This window comes from Diplotaxodon limnothrissa, linkage group LG5, assembly GCF_057381915.1.
Source record: "Diplotaxodon limnothrissa isolate DT_005_m linkage group LG5, D_limnothrissa_male_GT1.1, whole genome shotgun sequence".
Classification (NCBI taxonomy): Eukaryota; Metazoa; Chordata; class Actinopteri; order Cichliformes; family Cichlidae; genus Diplotaxodon; species Diplotaxodon limnothrissa.
The window spans coordinates 32,509,024-32,526,629 of NC_140600.1; the positions used below are offsets into that span (position 1 = coordinate 32,509,024).

At 41.8% G+C, this 17,606-nt stretch overlaps 1 protein-coding gene across 2 annotated transcripts in view; it reads left to right on the forward strand.

Moving 5' to 3' along the window:
- Positions 1 to 2,092: 2,092 nt before the first annotated feature.
- Positions 2,093 to 17,606, forward strand: part of ece1 (endothelin converting enzyme 1) — a 30,966-nt gene continuing 15,452 nt past the window's right edge. Inside the window, exons 1-2 of one of the 2 annotated variants that reach the window (XM_085353424.1) lie at positions 2,093 to 2,155; positions 11,221 to 11,307. In XM_085353424.1, coding sequence (XP_085209550.1) covers positions 11,221 to 11,307 — 87 coding nt within the window. In that variant the 5' untranslated portion in view covers positions 2,093 to 2,155. Of the gene's footprint in view, positions 2,156 to 11,020; positions 11,308 to 17,606 lie in introns of those variants that run through there. The other variant, XM_085353422.1, reaches the window with a different exon arrangement.

The following is a 17,606-nucleotide window of genomic DNA, read 5'->3' on the forward strand; positions in this document are numbered from 1 at the left end:
ACTCCTGTGTTTATCACTTTAGTGTTGCATGCTGTTAATCTTATATTACATATTTATATTTATTTTGAAACTTGCTAAATAATACATGGTATGGAGTTTAAATTACAACACTCGATACCAAAATATATGTGTATTTAAATATTAAAAAGGGATTTTAGTAAAGTACAGATTTCATCACTGAGCCATACACTCATCCAGCGGTTCTGGGCAATTATTTTAAGTCTAGAGTGACCACATCCCTAAAGAAGTACATGTGGGACAAAGAGTGTGTTTGTGTGGGACACTGTGGGTTACATATGCTGAGATGTGGTCTTAATTTTTTAAGAAACATGTACAAACTGTGTACAAGTATGACAGCTCTTATAAACTCTGTTATTTTGGCTGCTTTTCTGTTTGGTAATATTTTGGTTTAAGCAGTTACGCATCTGTATATGAGCACATTTCTTTTTGAGTCTTGTTTCTTTTTTGGGCTCTTGTGTGTGCCACTTCACCCGCCAATTCATGTAATTATTATTCTTAAAAATTGAGGTATTATAGCAATATCATCATAATAAAGGCACATAATTGTTTTTATTATATTGTATATGCACTTCCTTTTGTTTAATTATATTCCAAAGAACTCTCCATATGTGAGACTTCATGGAGACTTTCTCTGTTGAACATAGGGACGAGTGATGAGGTGCAAATGCTGTGGAGACCCACATAAAGTGGAATACCTGCTCAGGGAGTATCACTCACACTTATCATTTATGACATGAATGCCACAAAGCTTAAAAACAAACAAACAACAAATAGACAACCATTCAATTTAGAGTCACAAATTAACCTATCCCCACTAACTGCCTGTCTTTGGACTGTGGGAGGAAGCCAAAGTACCTGAAGAGAGCCCACACAGAGAGAATATGGAAACTCCACACAGATGATGTCTAACTCAGAAACTTTCTTTTGCTGTTTAAAGTCGTTGGTAAGGAGTACTGCAGTTTCAGCTTGTGTGGTTTTATTTTGGATGTATGCTTCTTGCTATTTACTGCGACCTCCTTTGGGTGTCGCTGTTAGACCTGCTTTCTCAATCATCATATGCAGTTACATTCTTTATACAAATTTGTGGTTTGTATCTGGTCTGTCAGGCTAAAAAAATAAATAAAATAAAACAAAAGATAAAAATCCATAGAGCCTAATGTAGTTCATACCCTTTCCTATCTTAAATAGCATTTGTTTTGGGGGTGCTTGGTGTATTTTTAGAGTATTTTTTCAGTTTGTCAAGGCTTCAAAATGAACAGAGATATCGGTTAACAGTCAAAGGTCATATATTCAGAAGTTCAATGTTGTGCGAATGTGTAAAATTTTAACTCTGCATGTTAACAATTGATACAACATGATGTACATGTATCACTGAAGTAAAATACAATATGAGGACTACTGGGAGGAAAAAAATGCTGGAACTGTTCTAGCTGTTACACCAAAGTGTTTCAAGGTGAGTAAAGCTGATATAAAGAGTACTTATTATTATTATTATTATTATTATTATTATTATTATTAATAATAATAATAATAATAATAATAATAATAATAATAATTACATTTTAAAAATTCAAACTTTTGAATTGGGATTTTAAAGTTAATGACGTTAGAAGAACAAGCATACATTTTGGTGGTTGTTTGAACTTTTGATACATTGTTACACGAGCTTAGTTAATTCATCAGCAGTTATATTGATATCATTGCTCTGGCAAGTTCAGCATAACCAAAATGCTTAGTTAATGTTGGGTTAACTTAGTAATGCAGGCTAATACTCTTTAGTGTTTATCTTTTACTAACCTATGTAGGCTACTGTGACAACTCAGATACGGGGGAAAAGAGAGAGGTCACTATTAAACCTTACCATTAAAAACCAATTTGATGTTTTTATGCTGAGAGAGCAGCTTCTTGCCGACGCCTCTCATTTCAGTTTGAGTGCTTCTATTTGAAACCTCTAGGCGTGAATGTGCTGATTTCCGGGGTAGAGGCGTAGTGGAGGAAAGTTTCAGAGGGACGTGAACTATCTTGACAATGAAGCGCAGGCTCTTTGGCTGTTTTAGCTGAAGATCGCTCACTGTCCCACGGTCAGAAAGCGCACCAGAGTCACGGCGGTGGCGGCAGATCAACAGAGAGCACGGTAAGACGTCCTCTGGCTACACGCGATACTGATTAAAAGTGTAATTACACAACTGGACTGTGCGCAGTAACGCATTAAGAGAGACTAATTATTACAAACTACTGCGAGGTTGTGGTCATTAAAGGAAGAAACCCTGTTTTTAAAGGAAATGTTAATGCAAATGTGTGGCTGTGCTTCCTATATAACTAAAGAGCAGGCTGCATACAGAGCCTTGCATGGAGTTTAGTGGCCTTATTCTAGGTTAGCTTCATGCTGTGGGTTTTAATTTGACAGTAACTATCCAATAGAGATTTGGGGCTTTGCTGCCATATTCAAATATGTTGCATTAATAGTCTTGTTTGCAGCCTCTCAGGTTTTCACTACTAACTTTGACACACATCACGTTTGAGTCAGCAAAGTTGTGTTCATAAATACCCAGGGGTGCGTTTAGTGAGTCAACCTCAACATCCTATCGTTCCATGTACCATTTAACATGCTCAACCGTCTGCACTGACCTGTGCATATGTGACATTTTAGTCACCACAACTTCTACAACCAGCGTATTTGAGATTACATTTGTAAGAATTTATTATATATACAGAGGCAAAAAATTGATTGTTTTGTGCCTCTGCCCCCCTCTTTGTTTACTGTGAAGAACTAAATAGTGAAAACTTTCTTTAAAAGACTATCCAGAATGTTTTCTGCTTGTGTTTAGGGACCAACGCAACCATAATAAAAGTTTCAAGTTATTACATCAAATTTAAAGCAAATTCTTCCTAAAATAGATTGCTTCACCTTAACCTCAGCTTTAGGAGGAATTGGATTTCCTGATTTTCATGTCCTTTTGCCACTTCCTTTTCCTCTCTGTTGAGAGCTACTTCTGCTTTTCACTGCTTTTTCTTTTTAATTTATGTAGCAATTAACCAGTCCAAACTCAAGTTAAAATCAATATCTAGGTTGTTTGAAATACTGCTCTGTTGATTGCTGGCACAGAAGGCAACTATTTGTACAGTTTCATGCCTGGGTGATTGATTGCTTTAAAGATGTTTACAAGGCTCTGGAGGTGTTGCACTTGGGGAGCTTGGTTCACCCAGTTATTCATTACCTAGGTATGATCAGGAGTGTGCTGCAGGATGCCATAACAACAGCAGGAACAGGTAATCTGCTGTTATCTGTTTGTGCTGGTGCAAGATTCCGTGTGCCACTCCTTTTAATCCTGGCCTTATGCTAAAAAGGTCCTGCTTGGAGCGCTTTAATCATATATGAGAACTATATTGAAATATAGCAATATGCCATATTATATGTATCAGGGCAAATATTATTCTACCACGTTTAACTTGTGTGCATGCAGGGTCAGGATGACTGAACTTAATACTTTGGTTACTTGCAGCAGACACACAGCATGATGGCGAAACAAGACCTGGCTCATTGATATTTGATCACCGTACATACGTCAGAGTACCTGAAAAGTACACAGAATAATGAGTTGGAGTCGTACACTAACCAGGAATCTGAAGAATTTCAGAGCTGAAACCTGCATATTAAAAACCATGTGAGAGAAAATGCAAGCTCTTTATTTTGTCAAAGGAGGCATACACAGAACACTAAAAATAGGCCTGAAGTGTTAAGATTCTCATAAAGCTCTTCAGCTTAGTTTAACAATCAGAGCTGGGAAAGCCTGGGAAAGTAGCTTTATGTCTTTTTTTTGTGTGTGTGTGTGTGTGTGTGTGTGTGTGTGGGGGGGGGGGGGGGGGGGTCATTATCAGGGTGTTTTCCCCAAAGGAAACATTGTCTCTGCACTGTGACAAAAAATAAATTTCCACTGCTGTTTTGACATCAGGGATCAAGAGCTGCAGCCTGAGATGACTTTGTCTTATCAGCGGCCTTCAGGCAGAAACGGGAGCCTGGACACAAAAGATTAAGTGGTTGGTGGCTCCTTTTAGGAATAACTGCACCAGGCATTATTCCTAGTTTAATTTCTTTGCTTCATTTGCTACGTAAACATGCGAACATTAGGCACAGGTCGAAAACTCAGCTGACAAGTTGAAGCCGCGAGCACTGAATTGCAGTATTCCAGTAAACACAGCCAGAGGCAGCTGCAGTGTGTTCAGCCAGTTTCTCATCAGGTAATATGTTGGACTGGATCAAAAAGTTTGTACTTGTTATAGTAGGATGTTTAGTCATGTTTATGTTCGACAGGGTGGTATTCCTGGAATGTTTTTCCTGAACTTTGGATTCACACCAATGGGTTAACAAAGAGCTTTAGGCTTGGAAAGAAGCCTGTTTTTTTCTCTGCTTCTTGCTGAAAGTCTTCTGAGATTCATCTCTGCATGACAGCACAGCATGATTCAGATCTGATAAACAGAAGTCAACAGACACGTGTCTCTTGCGCAGGATACTAGGCTTATATTGTAACTTGTTTCTAGCATGTAGTCATTAATTACTGATCTTATGTGGTCTGCAGCTGCATCCAGACCTAGCGTCTCGCTGGCTTACCACAGTGGTTGACCAGGGCACACTTCTTCCCGTGCCGAATGGGTGCACTGCCAGCTCATGTCAGACAAACTTTAAATCATCTCCCTCCTTCCGCCGACATTTTTTACACATTTTCTTTTTCCTCTCGTCCTACTCGCATTTGTTTCTTTGCTAATAAACTGTCAAACTCTGCACGCCACAGCGCATGCAGCACCCAATTCTAAACACAAACACACTGAAGTTATTATTGGAAGAATGCCCGAGTGCTACAAATAATCGTCTGGTTTGCAGGATCAGTGACGAATTACTGACGCATGGTTGGGTTTACATTCTCCCTCAAAGGCCACAGTCTCCCGTCATTTCCAAGAATTGGAGGATACTTACCTCGCATACTGTCGGCTTTACTTTGGGAAGACATCTTTGGGCCCTGTGGGACACCATTAGGGATTTCCTACAAAGTGTCCACAACTGACCTTGACCACAGACTGTTAGTGTAAGATTTGCATCATTTTATGTTTTCATATGCCTCCCACTTGTCACTTAGCGTGACTTCCTTTAAGAAAGGGCATCAACAGGAACTTGTGAGCAGGAGAGACCTAAGGTTCATATTTATAATTTATAACTCTTTCTTTCAGGTCTGTGTGGATGAGTGTATATTAGTATTGCATCAAGTATTACAATTCACATTTCTTGAAAATTAAAGAGGCCTTTATTGGTCACAAAATATTAACAGGAAAGGGGAAGTGGTATTGTGACTACGTAGTGATTCAACTCAATCTGTGTGGCAATCTGTGCGTACACATCTGCACAGACTCTAGCTGCCAGGAAAGTGTTCAGAAACAGTGAATGTGCACAGGAATGCCTGTGCAGCAACAACGTGGACAGTGCCAGTAAATACTGCATTTTGTTATCCTGCACTGTGATCCAAAGCAGACTACATGATTAAACCGGGGTGTTTTTCTTTTTTGCATATAATTTTGTTGAGTTACACTCACTTTGTTTAATTCATGAGGCGCTTTTTTTGTTAAATGGAACAGCTGTAATCCTTTAATGAGTTATAGGTCAAATATTGATGGAGCAAAACGTATGTGTGTCAAACGAGAAAGTCAAACGTCAATGTCCCCATTAGACCTTTTGCTTTGAGCTATAGGCCATTCGAAACCATTTATATAATTGAAAGTGTATCTATGCCCTCATATTCTGCCCTACCTCTTTCCCCTCATCATTTTAGTCCTTCCATTTTTTCATAAGCTGATTGTATGACCCAGCAGGCCAGCTGCCAGCCCTTTATTGGAGTTCATAAACACACCAGCACAGTGATGGTTTTTGCAAAGTATGTAGAATCATCCTTTTTGCTTGTTTGTTTTTTGGCATGCAACTAATCCTGCAGTGTTTGTCGCAGAAACACAATGACGACTGCTACAGCGTGGGTCTTGGTGTCAGATTTTCAAAATAAAAGCCACCGGTTTCTTAATGTAAGCTCAATGTGCTTTAAAATATATCCAGTTTCCAAAATAAAAACGCTGAGTTATTGTTTTTTTTGTTTTTTTTAAAGAAAGCACTTTCCTTCTTAATGTAAGCCTGATATGTTTTTTTTATAATAAAGCCCCTAGTTAGATCTAGGAAGTTATGAGGACAACAACAAGCAGTAGTTTTATTTCAGAATAAAAGTCCCCAAACAGTTATTGGCTGGTATCAGTGTCTTCCCTAGTAAGTTTTATACTACTGATCAGAATGAAAGCCTTTTAATTAAATTTTTTTTTTCAGTTTCCTTCTGCTTCAGTAACTATTTCTTTTTTTAAGTTGGCTTATTTATGTACAACTATTTAAGCAGCAAGCAGCCGACCAAGAACAGCAGTACCAACAAATCCAACACTCTTTCTCAACAAATTTTCAGTTTAACTTCAACTGTTCCCCTCCTCCCATTGGGGTTCATTTCATAAATCTCATCTAATAGAAACCAAGATTTAGTAGGAATCACAGGAATTTGTGCTCCTGGTTTGCATGGAATTCTCGAGGATTTTTGTGGTAGGAACATCAATTTTTGTTTATGAGAGACGAGTGGGAACTAAAAGAAAGGATCTGACCTTCTGGCTGTGCTTATGAGACAATCTAATAAAGTCTTAATCAAGTAAACATTTATTTCAGTCGCGGGTTTGGTTTTTGGTCAAAAGGCTAACATGTGAACTGTGCCCACAAGGGGAAAAACTAAGATTGGACAAAAGTGCTATTTTAGAGTCTGATTATATGCTTGATGATCAAAATACTCCAGGCAAAAATGTTTTTAATATATCCCCCTGTGGCGTTTTGCATTGTGGTGACACATTTACCGGGTTGACAGGCAGCTGAAGTTAATCATTGTCCTGTTAACAGTGTTGAAATTGTAGTATAAGAACGATCTATATCTCTGGCCTCTTGTGCTTCAGGGGTTTACTAGTGAACTGCAGATATGTATATTTACTACCCAAAAGTCTACAGTCTTACTTGTGTAAGACAAGCAAGACAACTTTTTGTGATGCATAGTCTGGAGTCTTGCTGCAACAGAGTAGATGACTTTACACGTGGTTGCCTGGTTGGCAGAGGCAGGATGTAAACAACAACCAAGATGGCATTTAAAAACTTCCAGAGCATGTAATGTGTGTGTAACCTCACAGCTAGCAGTTCAATGTCAGAGCTGCTGAAAGTGACCTGGGTGGCACAGTTTGTTAATAAAAGCAGCAATCCAGTCAACGCTTTCCTTGCCACTCTGATCTTTTCCTGTTACCAGAAACGCCTGAAAAGCTGTATCAATAGGAGCCAGTAATTCTGAGGCAACAGGCTATGGGGAGTATTAGAAAACAAAGTTGTGTAATGTCAGTCGCTGTACTAAAAGATCTGTTTATGAATTGTAAGTGATAGGAAGTAGCTCCTTAGGTTTGGAAGTTTCAAATTAGCTCTTAAAAATGGATTGCGCATTGCAATCAACCATCCAGGAAAGTAACTCTCCAAAAGTTGATTCTGTTCATCTGGACGTAATAATAATGATAATAATGGATTGGATTTATATAGCGCTTTTCAAGGCACCCAAAGCGCTTTACAATGCCACTATTCATTCACTCTCGCATTCATACACTGGTGGAGGCAGCTACGGTTGTAGCCACAGCTGCCCTGGGGCAGACTGACAGAAGCGAGGCTGCCATTTCGTGCCATCGGCCCCTCTGGCCAGCACCAGTAGGCAAGTAGGGTAAAGTGTCTTGCCCAAGGACACAACGACCAGGACAGAGAGCCCAGGGATCGAACCGGCGACCTTCCGGTTACAGATACGCTTCCACGTAGCGTAACGTCAACATTTGGAGATTGCACATTGCCTTTGAGAATAATCGGAACATTTGGAAATTGACTCTTTGAATTGCAAGCAAGAAACTATACTGTGGTGTGTAGTTTAATATTCCCCAAAAATGATGTCCAATTATTCAAATATTTGAGATTTATTGTGAAACAGGCTGCTATGAATACATTCATAAACTCAGATGGGTTTTAAATTTTGCTTAATTTAAACACCACCACTAACATTTTTTTTGTGTGTTAGTTTTTTAAATGTGATTAAAGGTCAAAAATGTAGAACCCAAGAGGCAGGTTTAGCTGCAACATTGACACCCAAAAAAGAATTACAAGTCTAAACAAAGTCCAAAAGGCTTGTGCAAACACCACAGTAATCCACGAGACCACAAGGAGGGACACCAGGTGGAACAGCAGACAGCCTAACCAGTGACACGGGGCGAGACAGGAAAATAAATGAAGACAGGTGAACCTAATGAGGGTGGGGCAGGGGAATCACAAAAGTGGCAAAGTAACACACAAAGACACATATGACACTGAAAAAGAGGAAGTGAGTGGTAGTGACACAGAGTGAAGAAAAAGGAAATACAGGAGACATGAGAAAGTAGTGCTTTTTAAGAAAATAAACGAGATAAATCTTAAAAACTAAATAAAAACGTAAACACTATATAAGTCATTCATGAAAGTTTCTTTATGTCCATCCATCGTGTATCCAGTTTCGTTGACACTGTAGGATTTAACTGATATTCCATGTCCCCATTTGTCCATGTTCTACCTGGAGGAGCCGTCCCACCCCTACCCACCAGGCTTGATTGGTGTCCCCCTGGAAGAGGAGGTGGCTGGGGAGAGGGTGTTCTGGCCATCTCTGCTTAAATTGCTACCCCTGTGACCCCAACCTAGATAAGCACTGAAAAATGAAAGGATAGACAGCTATGGTTTAAATCTGTACCCTGCACCACAGAATGACGTGCACCTTCACAGTAATATAACTACATGTTTCTGCCATACAGACCACAACAGCTGTGATAGGGCTGTTTGGTAGCATTATATGGTATAACCTCAGTATATTGAGTAACACAGGGAGGATACCTCTGTGTAATAAAAGTTGTAACTGTCTCTTGCTTACAGTTATATAGTTAGCACAGTACTAAATCATGCTGAGGTTTAGCCGAGACACCCTTCAGAGAAAGCTAATTTCCCCTGCTCACATTCCTGCTCATATTCTTTTGGTCATAAAAGCATCACCATTCATCCAATTTTTCTTATTCAGTTCAGGGTCTTAGCTAGTCGCCAGTCATTTAGAGAGACAGACAATCATGCGCGCTGCCATTCACAACCACGGCCAACTTAAAATCAACAGTTAAGCTAGCATGTATGTATTTGGACTCATGTAGGGGGCCAGAGTACCCACAGGAAGAACATGTGTTCCAGCTGGGCGGCAGATTCAAAAATAGGCTACAGTGCTAGACACAATGCTATGAGAACCTTATTGCTCTCCCTCCCATCATCACAGGTCAAAAATAAAGCAGCTGCTTTATAAAATCTTTATAGCTTCTTCAGCAGATTAAAATGATTTGCAATATGATGTGTTGTCTAATAAATGGATCCATGTGCAAGCCTCAGCTAGGGTTAAACTTCTTTGTTATTTGGTGACCAGCTTCCCACTCGAGCTCATAAAGGAAACTTTGAAGTGCTATTTCTATACATTATTATGAAATATTCTTAGTATTACCTTACCTTTCAAGTTATTTTTCTTTTTATAACGGAAAGTTAGTGTGGTTGTGCATTATTGGTGTTTGTGTCGCTTACCCACTTAAATCAGCCAGACATTATGCTTTAATAAATAGAGCCATGATACATTTTCTTTTATTTTTTACATATACTTCCCAAAGAAGGAATGCCTGCTGATGGTCGGGCGACCGTGGCTCAGGGGGTTGGAAATCGCATCTGTAACCGGAAGGTCACCGGTTCGATCCCTGGGCTCTCTGTCCTGGTCGTTGTGTCCTTGGGCAAGACACTTTACCCTACTTGCCTACTGGTGTTGGCCAGAGGGGCCGATGGCGTGATATGGCAGCCTCGCTTCTGTCAGTCTGCCCCAGGGCAGCTGTGGCTACAACTGTAGCTTGCCTCCACCAGTGTATGAGAGTGAATGAATAGTGGTATTGTAAAGTGCTTTGGGTGCCTTGAAAAGTGCTATATAAATCCAATCCATTATTATGGTCAGCTGTAGATATTCTTTGTCTTATGTGTTTAGGTTATACCGATGACAGGTTCCACTTACACGTCATGGTGCAGGATTTCTGTTCTGTCACTTCCTGATTTATTTTGTAATCCTTGGACCATGTTCATTCCTGTTAGCTTTGCTTCTGGTCCTTCTTACGTTTCCCTCCAATTTTCCACCACACCTGTCCCCAATCAGATAATCACTCTCCCCAGCATATATACTCACAGCTTCCCTTCCGGTTGGCTTCTTTTTTAAAACAGCTTTTTCATGTTTGTGCCCCTTTTTGGGTGAGGGATTAAACATGAGAAGAAGTGGCTGTTATGACTTTCAGGTAACAATTGCAAAAGAAACTGAGCATGTATGTAAAAGATTGTTGTTGTTTTTTTTTTCTGTGCTCCTCCTCCCAGTCCATTGTGTCCTATAGAAAAGACAAAGGGCGTGAACTACAACTGCGCGCTTGCCTCCACAAATCTAAGTGAAACCACATTTGAGTATGTGCTTTCACACACACTCACATAGACGCGCACGCTCACACAATCTGTACCATACACTCAGTCTCAGTCATGTAAAAGTCAGAGCTACTTCCCGTTTTTCAGTAGTTCCGGCTTCTCTGTTGCCGTGTTTGCACAGACCGTGCTGAAAAGGAAGTCTACAGAAACTTTGCTCAGGAAGAGAGGGAGAGGAGAAGCGCAAGGAGATCGTACTTTCAGGAGGAGGAGGTTTTCCTACTGTTGTGAAGTTTGCTGCAGGGTCTCTCTGCCTGAAGCCATGGGGGTGTTTGGAGGTGTTGAGAGAACTGGAGGGAGCAGAAAAGTGCTTTGAAAGGCTGTTGTTTTTTTTATGTTCCATTTGTTTTTCCCCCAAGCAGTTTTGCTGTGTGAGTGAAAGAAGTAAACCGGATAATTTTGTTTTCTCCTGATGGATTTTAGAGGGAAACCCTACTCTGCCTTAAATTCCTGAAGAACAGACACCGCACACAAAAACTCTCACACACGTTAGTGGGATGTTATTAGATGCTTGAAGCAACATGGAAGCTCTGAGAGAGTCTTTTCTTAATTTGACTTTTCAGATGTCCGCATACAGGCGAGCCACTCTGGACGAGGAGGACGTGGTGGACTCCACCAGTGACGATATCTACCCATCAGCTCCCATGCAGGTAAGAATGCAAATACCGTGGGCTAAACCTAAGAAACAGGTTGGTGCTGGTACTGGATTATTATAGAACATGTGGGTAAGTGTGTAATTGTTGAGGTTTTGCACCTGGTATAAGACAACACATTTTCTAAATTTTTAATTACAGATGAACCAACAGCGGCTTATGCTTATGATTAGTTTTTTCTTTTTAAGCAAGCTGTCCTCATTTAGTGGTTCAATAAAAGCCGCCACTCTAGCCGTAGTATTAGTTTAACTTGTCTATCCGGAACTTTAAGATATCTAGTACTTAGAAATGTATTCCTATTCTGATTTATGAAGGAATTTGAAGTCTTCATGTAATGTTGCATTGGCCAAAACATCTAAATAGAGGCCTCATTCTGAACTGAGCATGTGTATGAAATAGAAGATTATAAGATTAGTGAGTATATTTGCATGACAGTTGAACGAAAGATGGCCTAACCGCTAGTGAGCTGGGACATATCCTCCCCAGTGTCTGTAGTTCTCAAACTAAATTTGGATCCCCTGGAATACTGTTAATGAATAAGTTAAAAATAAAAAGGCTTTAAACTCTTCCAGAAAAAGTCACCAGAAAAAAAAACTGTGGTCACATCACTTGTGTGGGTTTCATCCAGTTCTGTCCAGAGACGGCATTTTGTTTTTGCTCAGTGATGGACGGGGTGCATCCAACTCTCACCCAGCATCAGCTGGTATCAGTCCACTGAAACTGGTTGGATAAGCAGTTAAGAAAAGGCATGAATTGATGGATAACTGCATAGCTGTCATTTTTATCATTTTCATACATGTTGGGTGCAGATTGCTGCATCTTATTATTTATTTATTTTATTCATGGTGGGGACAAAATAAAACTCCTGTAAAATAAAATTATCAGTGCTATAACTGAAAACTGTCTATAGTTCAAGCAATACTGAAATCTGAACTTTGCCTCCACTGTTCTGCTTGGCTTTCAGTGTGGCATCAAGCACAAATTAACCATGTCAACAGTAAAAATGATAAAGCTAGCTAAATTAAAGAATTCCCAACAGCATGTATTTGTATTTTACAGGAGCCTTGCAGAAACATCCTGGAAATGTTATTCTCTGTAGTAAAAACAATGCAAAAAGCCATAATCAAAACACTAAGAGTATGCTGTTGCTACTGCCCTTCTACTCATGTATTTGGTTGACAGCATTTTGAGATCATTTTACAACATTTCAGCAATTTGGCAAATATTAATGTTTGGACAAATGTCTTAATTGTTACTTGTAAAATTTAAAAATGATTTGTCTCCTGTGTCTTAGAGAGAAGACCACAACGCAAGAATATTCCACAAATTGACTTTAGTTTTCAAACAGAATGAAATTGGTTGCTTTTTTTCTCCCCATTGAGATGAAGTTGTCTTTATTTTTTTTATGGTTTTCACACAAGGAAGTTTTTGCGCACAGACACTGAAGCATTTAAGTGTGAAATCCTTTGTATTTTTTCTCCTTTATGAAAGAACACAACATGTATAAAGGATTTCACTGAGACTGCAGATAGAGCATTTGGCCTCATTCCTTAAGTTAAACAGTGTACTGTTCATGTCCATACAGTGCAGACAGACACTGCTTTGTGCAGTTCGTTCATTCTTTAGGTGCTTTATTTAACTAGGATTGAAACTGTGTTCAAACTGTGCCTAGATTCAAGTATAACGTGTGGGGTTTTTATTTTTGTGAAATGAAATGTAGCTTCCTAAGACTGTGGCAAACTACAGGTGAGAAAGACTTGGCAGTGATTATCCCAATTGTGCTCAGAAATGCAGCTCTGCACCAAACCTGCTTAATTCACTAAGGCTCTGGGATTAAGAAGCCGCCTTTGCTTCGATCACACTTTAATTTGACTTGTGAAAATGTGTTGTGTTTTTTTTGTTTTTTTTCCGCCTGTCCCATTTGGTTCTTTAGCCATCAGAATTGTTGTCTGAAGACCAACAAGGATACCCAATGGATTTACTTTGCCAAATGGATCATCGTGGCATTGCCGTATTGGTCTATTTGGTCGATCTTTGTTTTTATTATTTATTATATTTTATTTTCAGATGTTACAGACGGGACAGACATGAGTGAGAGATAGGAAAGGGAGAAAGAAAGAGGAAGGAAAGGAAAAACAGAAGGGGAGAGGGACAGTGAGAAAGGGGGGGAGAAAAAAAATAAAAATCTCCTGGATCACCTGTTGAGAGAAGAATAGAAAACAAGCAAAAAAAGACAAAAAAAAAAAACAAAGCAACATACTAAACACAACACCATCGCATTAATCTAGCTAAGTGTAAACAGCAGTAAATGCTAAATATTCAATGTTGTTGTGCAGCACGCAGGACAGATGTGCTTCGAAGTAGCAGCCAAGAAAGGTGTAATTTGGGTCTACGAGCAGTGAACACCCGTGTGCATACCTGTGTGGATCAGCGCGCTTGTATTCCAAAGGTTTCTCCATGTAACGATCTGCTAGGGAGTGTGGGGGGGGGGCCACAGCCCCGTCCTCCAGGGTGTGAAGCAGGTATGGAGGAGATCAAAACTCCAGACATCCAGAGGCCCCCAGAACACAAACCATGGAAGACCAACAGAGGGGCAGCCGCGCCACTGTTCCAGTAAGAGCTGAGGAGAGTCCCAGATGAGGGTTCACTCAGCAGCCGCGGAGCAGAAGCCAGGGGGAGTTGCAGTGACGCGCCCGTGAGCTCCGCCGGCCGCCAGCTGTGCCTGAGTGACCGAGCCCCAGGCCGAGAGGCTGGGGGCACCCCACCCCCGAAGGGGCCCGAGCGAGCCCCAGGCTCCAGGCCCCGATAAGCGGCCGTCAAGGAGTGAGCCGGTGTGTACCCGGACGCCCACCCCCACACACAAAGAACCACCAACGCACCGACACCTGAGGGAGTCCGCCACCGGCAGGGGAAGTGGTGGTAGGTGGAGATAGGCCTCCAAACCTTGGAGGGCCTGAGATGTCCCCAGAGAGGTGGCGTCTGATACCCAACCTGACATATAGACACAGACATACAGGCACACACAGACACAAACATCCATTCCCCCCCCTCATGCTCTCATATGCACTTACTCCACACTCAACCAACGTGGAGACAGACATAAAGAGACGCTGTACACACGATCACACTCCCCAAGCGTACTCTACAAACCGGGTCTAGGTACCCTTGCCCCTGGAGGGGGGAACTGCACCCAGACCCAGGTGGTGTTACCCTTTTCCCTGCGGTGGGGAGAGGCAGACCACCCCGACTCCGTAGCAGCAGGGAGGCCCCACACTCCAGACCGCAGTCGGACGGCCAACTCCACCTAGCCCTCCCGCTCCAGCAGGCCGCAGAGAATGGGGGTGGGAGAAGACTCCAAACCTCCCTCCACCCGCTCATTGTAGTGTTGATGCATGTGTGTTCTAAGGTGCAATTAAAACCCAGGAGGGCATGGAGCTAACTGCCAGAGAGCAGCAGGTAAGCGCATGGTCCCTCCTGCTAGCCCTCAATGTCTACGTGTATTTAAAATTGAGAGGTGGGCAACGACGCCAGGGGTGAGGTGTACACCCTGATGGTAATTTGGACTCCGTGTATCGTGCCCACCCCCAAGATCCTATATGTATGTGTAATGAGAGTGTGAGTAATGTGAATGTCTAAGTTGTGGGATAAAATTGAGGCAGAGGCAGCCAGAAGGGGACGGGGGGGTAGCCTCCTCTGCACCCTGGTGACATACCCCTACTCCAAGGCCCTGCATGTGTGGGTGGTTGTGGTGGAGCGGGAAGAGAGAGGCAGCTGGAGATGGGGAGGGAAGGAAGGGAGGGGCAGGTAACCCCTCCCTGGGGCCAGCTCCCCCGCTGACCCCAGTAGGCACTCCCACACTCCGCGACCCGCCAGGGAAAGGGGGCCCAGGCCCATCCAGACCGGGGCCCAGTGCAGCAGCACCTCCCGGCCCCACAGAGCCCGGGACAGTCCACCCAACCCCACCACAGAGAAAACTGCACCCACCCCACCATCCACTCATCTTCCAGACTACATAAGACAGTAAACGCCCAGGCTGAGATCTTCCTCCACCTCTCCTGTATCTCCCCCTCCTGCAGAGAGTTCCTGAAGAGAGGAAAGCTCCTGCAAGATGTGACCATCTCCCCCACCAGTTGAAGAGCCCCCCAGGCGGTTCGACGCACCGGCGGCACCCTGCTCCAGGGCCGGGCCCCCATGCACCCACCCGCCCCAGCCCAGAGACGGAGCGCCCCCAGAACCTCACGCCCATCCCGGACCCACCCAGGGCCAGCCAGGCTACCAGGTCAGTAACCCACGTCCGTCAGCACAGACCCTCCCCTAGCCCCGCTGCACGCAGCCGCGAGGAAACAGTCACCTGAGAGCCAACAGAGCCCCCAACCGGACATAACCGCTACCCCGGGTTGAGCCCCCCAAGGAAGATGCCTCCGGGGAACCCCCCGACGCCCTAAGCTTGTCCCTACCCCCACACCAATCACAACAGTGAAGGTGGGACCAAATTATGATCCCCCACCCCCACTAGGTGATGGAGCTGATAAAAGGAGTCCAGAGCAATTGATCTGATGTGGTGGCAGAGGCTGTATCAAAACTAATGTAATCTAATAGATAATTTCTATATTGGTTAGAATTAAGATTATTTTTATTTTTCCAGTTCATGAGGACTGTTTTCTTGGCTATGCATAGGGCAGTGAAAATCATATGGGCTATATTCTTTTCTGAAGTGACATTATCTAAGCTGCCCAACAAACACACTAAGGGGGAGGTTGGAATGTTACATTTCAGACACTTTGCTAAGTCTTCACATATCTCGCGCCAAAACTTTTGCACTGGTGGACAGAACCAAAGAGCGTGGATGTAATTGTCTGGTGTATTGCCTTGACAGTGTGAGCAGTTGTTGGAAGATGTAAAGCCCATCTTGAACATCCAATGACCTGTATAGTGCACTCTATGTAGTATTTTGTATTGTATTAATTGCAGACTGGGATTTTTAATTAATTTAAAGGTTTTTAAGCAAATCTGAGACCAGAAGTTTTGGTCTAAGCTGACTGATAAATCTGCTTCCCACTTTGCAATAGGAAGGGATATTGATTTATCTAATTTAGAAAGTGTTCTGTATATTTTAGATAATAATTTGGGGGATTTAAGAGTAAGAAAATGTGCCGCACTTAGTGGTGTTTGTAATTCAACTTGACTGAGGTTAAATTTCTTTTTTACTATGGATTTAATTTGTTGATATTCTAAAAATCTTGTCTTGTTGATCCCATATTGTGCAACTAGTCTGTCAAATGGAATAAATTCTGTTCCCTCTAATATATGTTCTAAGTATTTAATTCCTTTACAACTCCATTCTGGGAAATTAATCATATTATTGTTTTGTAATATGTCAGGGTTATTCCAGATAGGTGTACGTTTGCATGGGATTAATGAAGACTCCGTTATTTTTAGAAACTCCCACCATGCTGTTAGAGAAAAGCTGATGTTGATACTTTTAAAGCATTCATGTCTTTTGATGTTTGAGCTAATAAATGGTAGGTCTGAAATCTCTAGATCCTTGCATAGTGCCTGTTCAACATCTAGCCAGGGCTCAACTAAGAGGGTATGTTTTAACCATTCTGAGATGAACTGAAGCCTGTTGGCTAAGAAGTATTGGTGAAAATTAGGCAGATCTAATCCTCCTCTATCCTTGGTTCTTTGTAGCGTTTTTAAGCTGATACGCGGGGGTTTATCTTTCCAAAGGAATTTGGAAATATATGAATCCAGAGATCTGAACCAATCTTGTGATGGTTTGTTAGGGATCATCGAAAATAAGTAATTTATTTTTGGCAAGATCATCATTTTTATAGTGGCGACCCTTCCCATGAGTGATATGGGTAAAGATTTCCATCTAGTCAGATCGCCTTCTACTTTCTTTAGAAGTGGGATGTGGTTTAATTTAGTTAAGTCTGAAAGCTTAGGAGAGACATTAATACCTAAATATTTAATATTTCCGGATTGCAGTGGGGCAGAGGAAGAGTTATGGAAGGAGCAGTTAATGGGGAGAACTGTAGATTTTGGCCAGTTAATTGAATAATCTGAAACTCTTGAAAACCAGTTTATTAAAGTAATTACCTCAGAGAGGTTGGTTTGTGTGTTTTGCAGAAAAAGCAACACATCATCCGCATAGACTGATTTTATGTTCTATGTTCTTACATTTTATGCCCTTAATTGTTGTAGCCTGTCTAAATGCTGCTGCTAGAGGTTCGATAAAAATTGCAAAAAGTGAAGGGGAGAGTGGGCATCCCTGTCTGGTGCCCCTCAGGAGA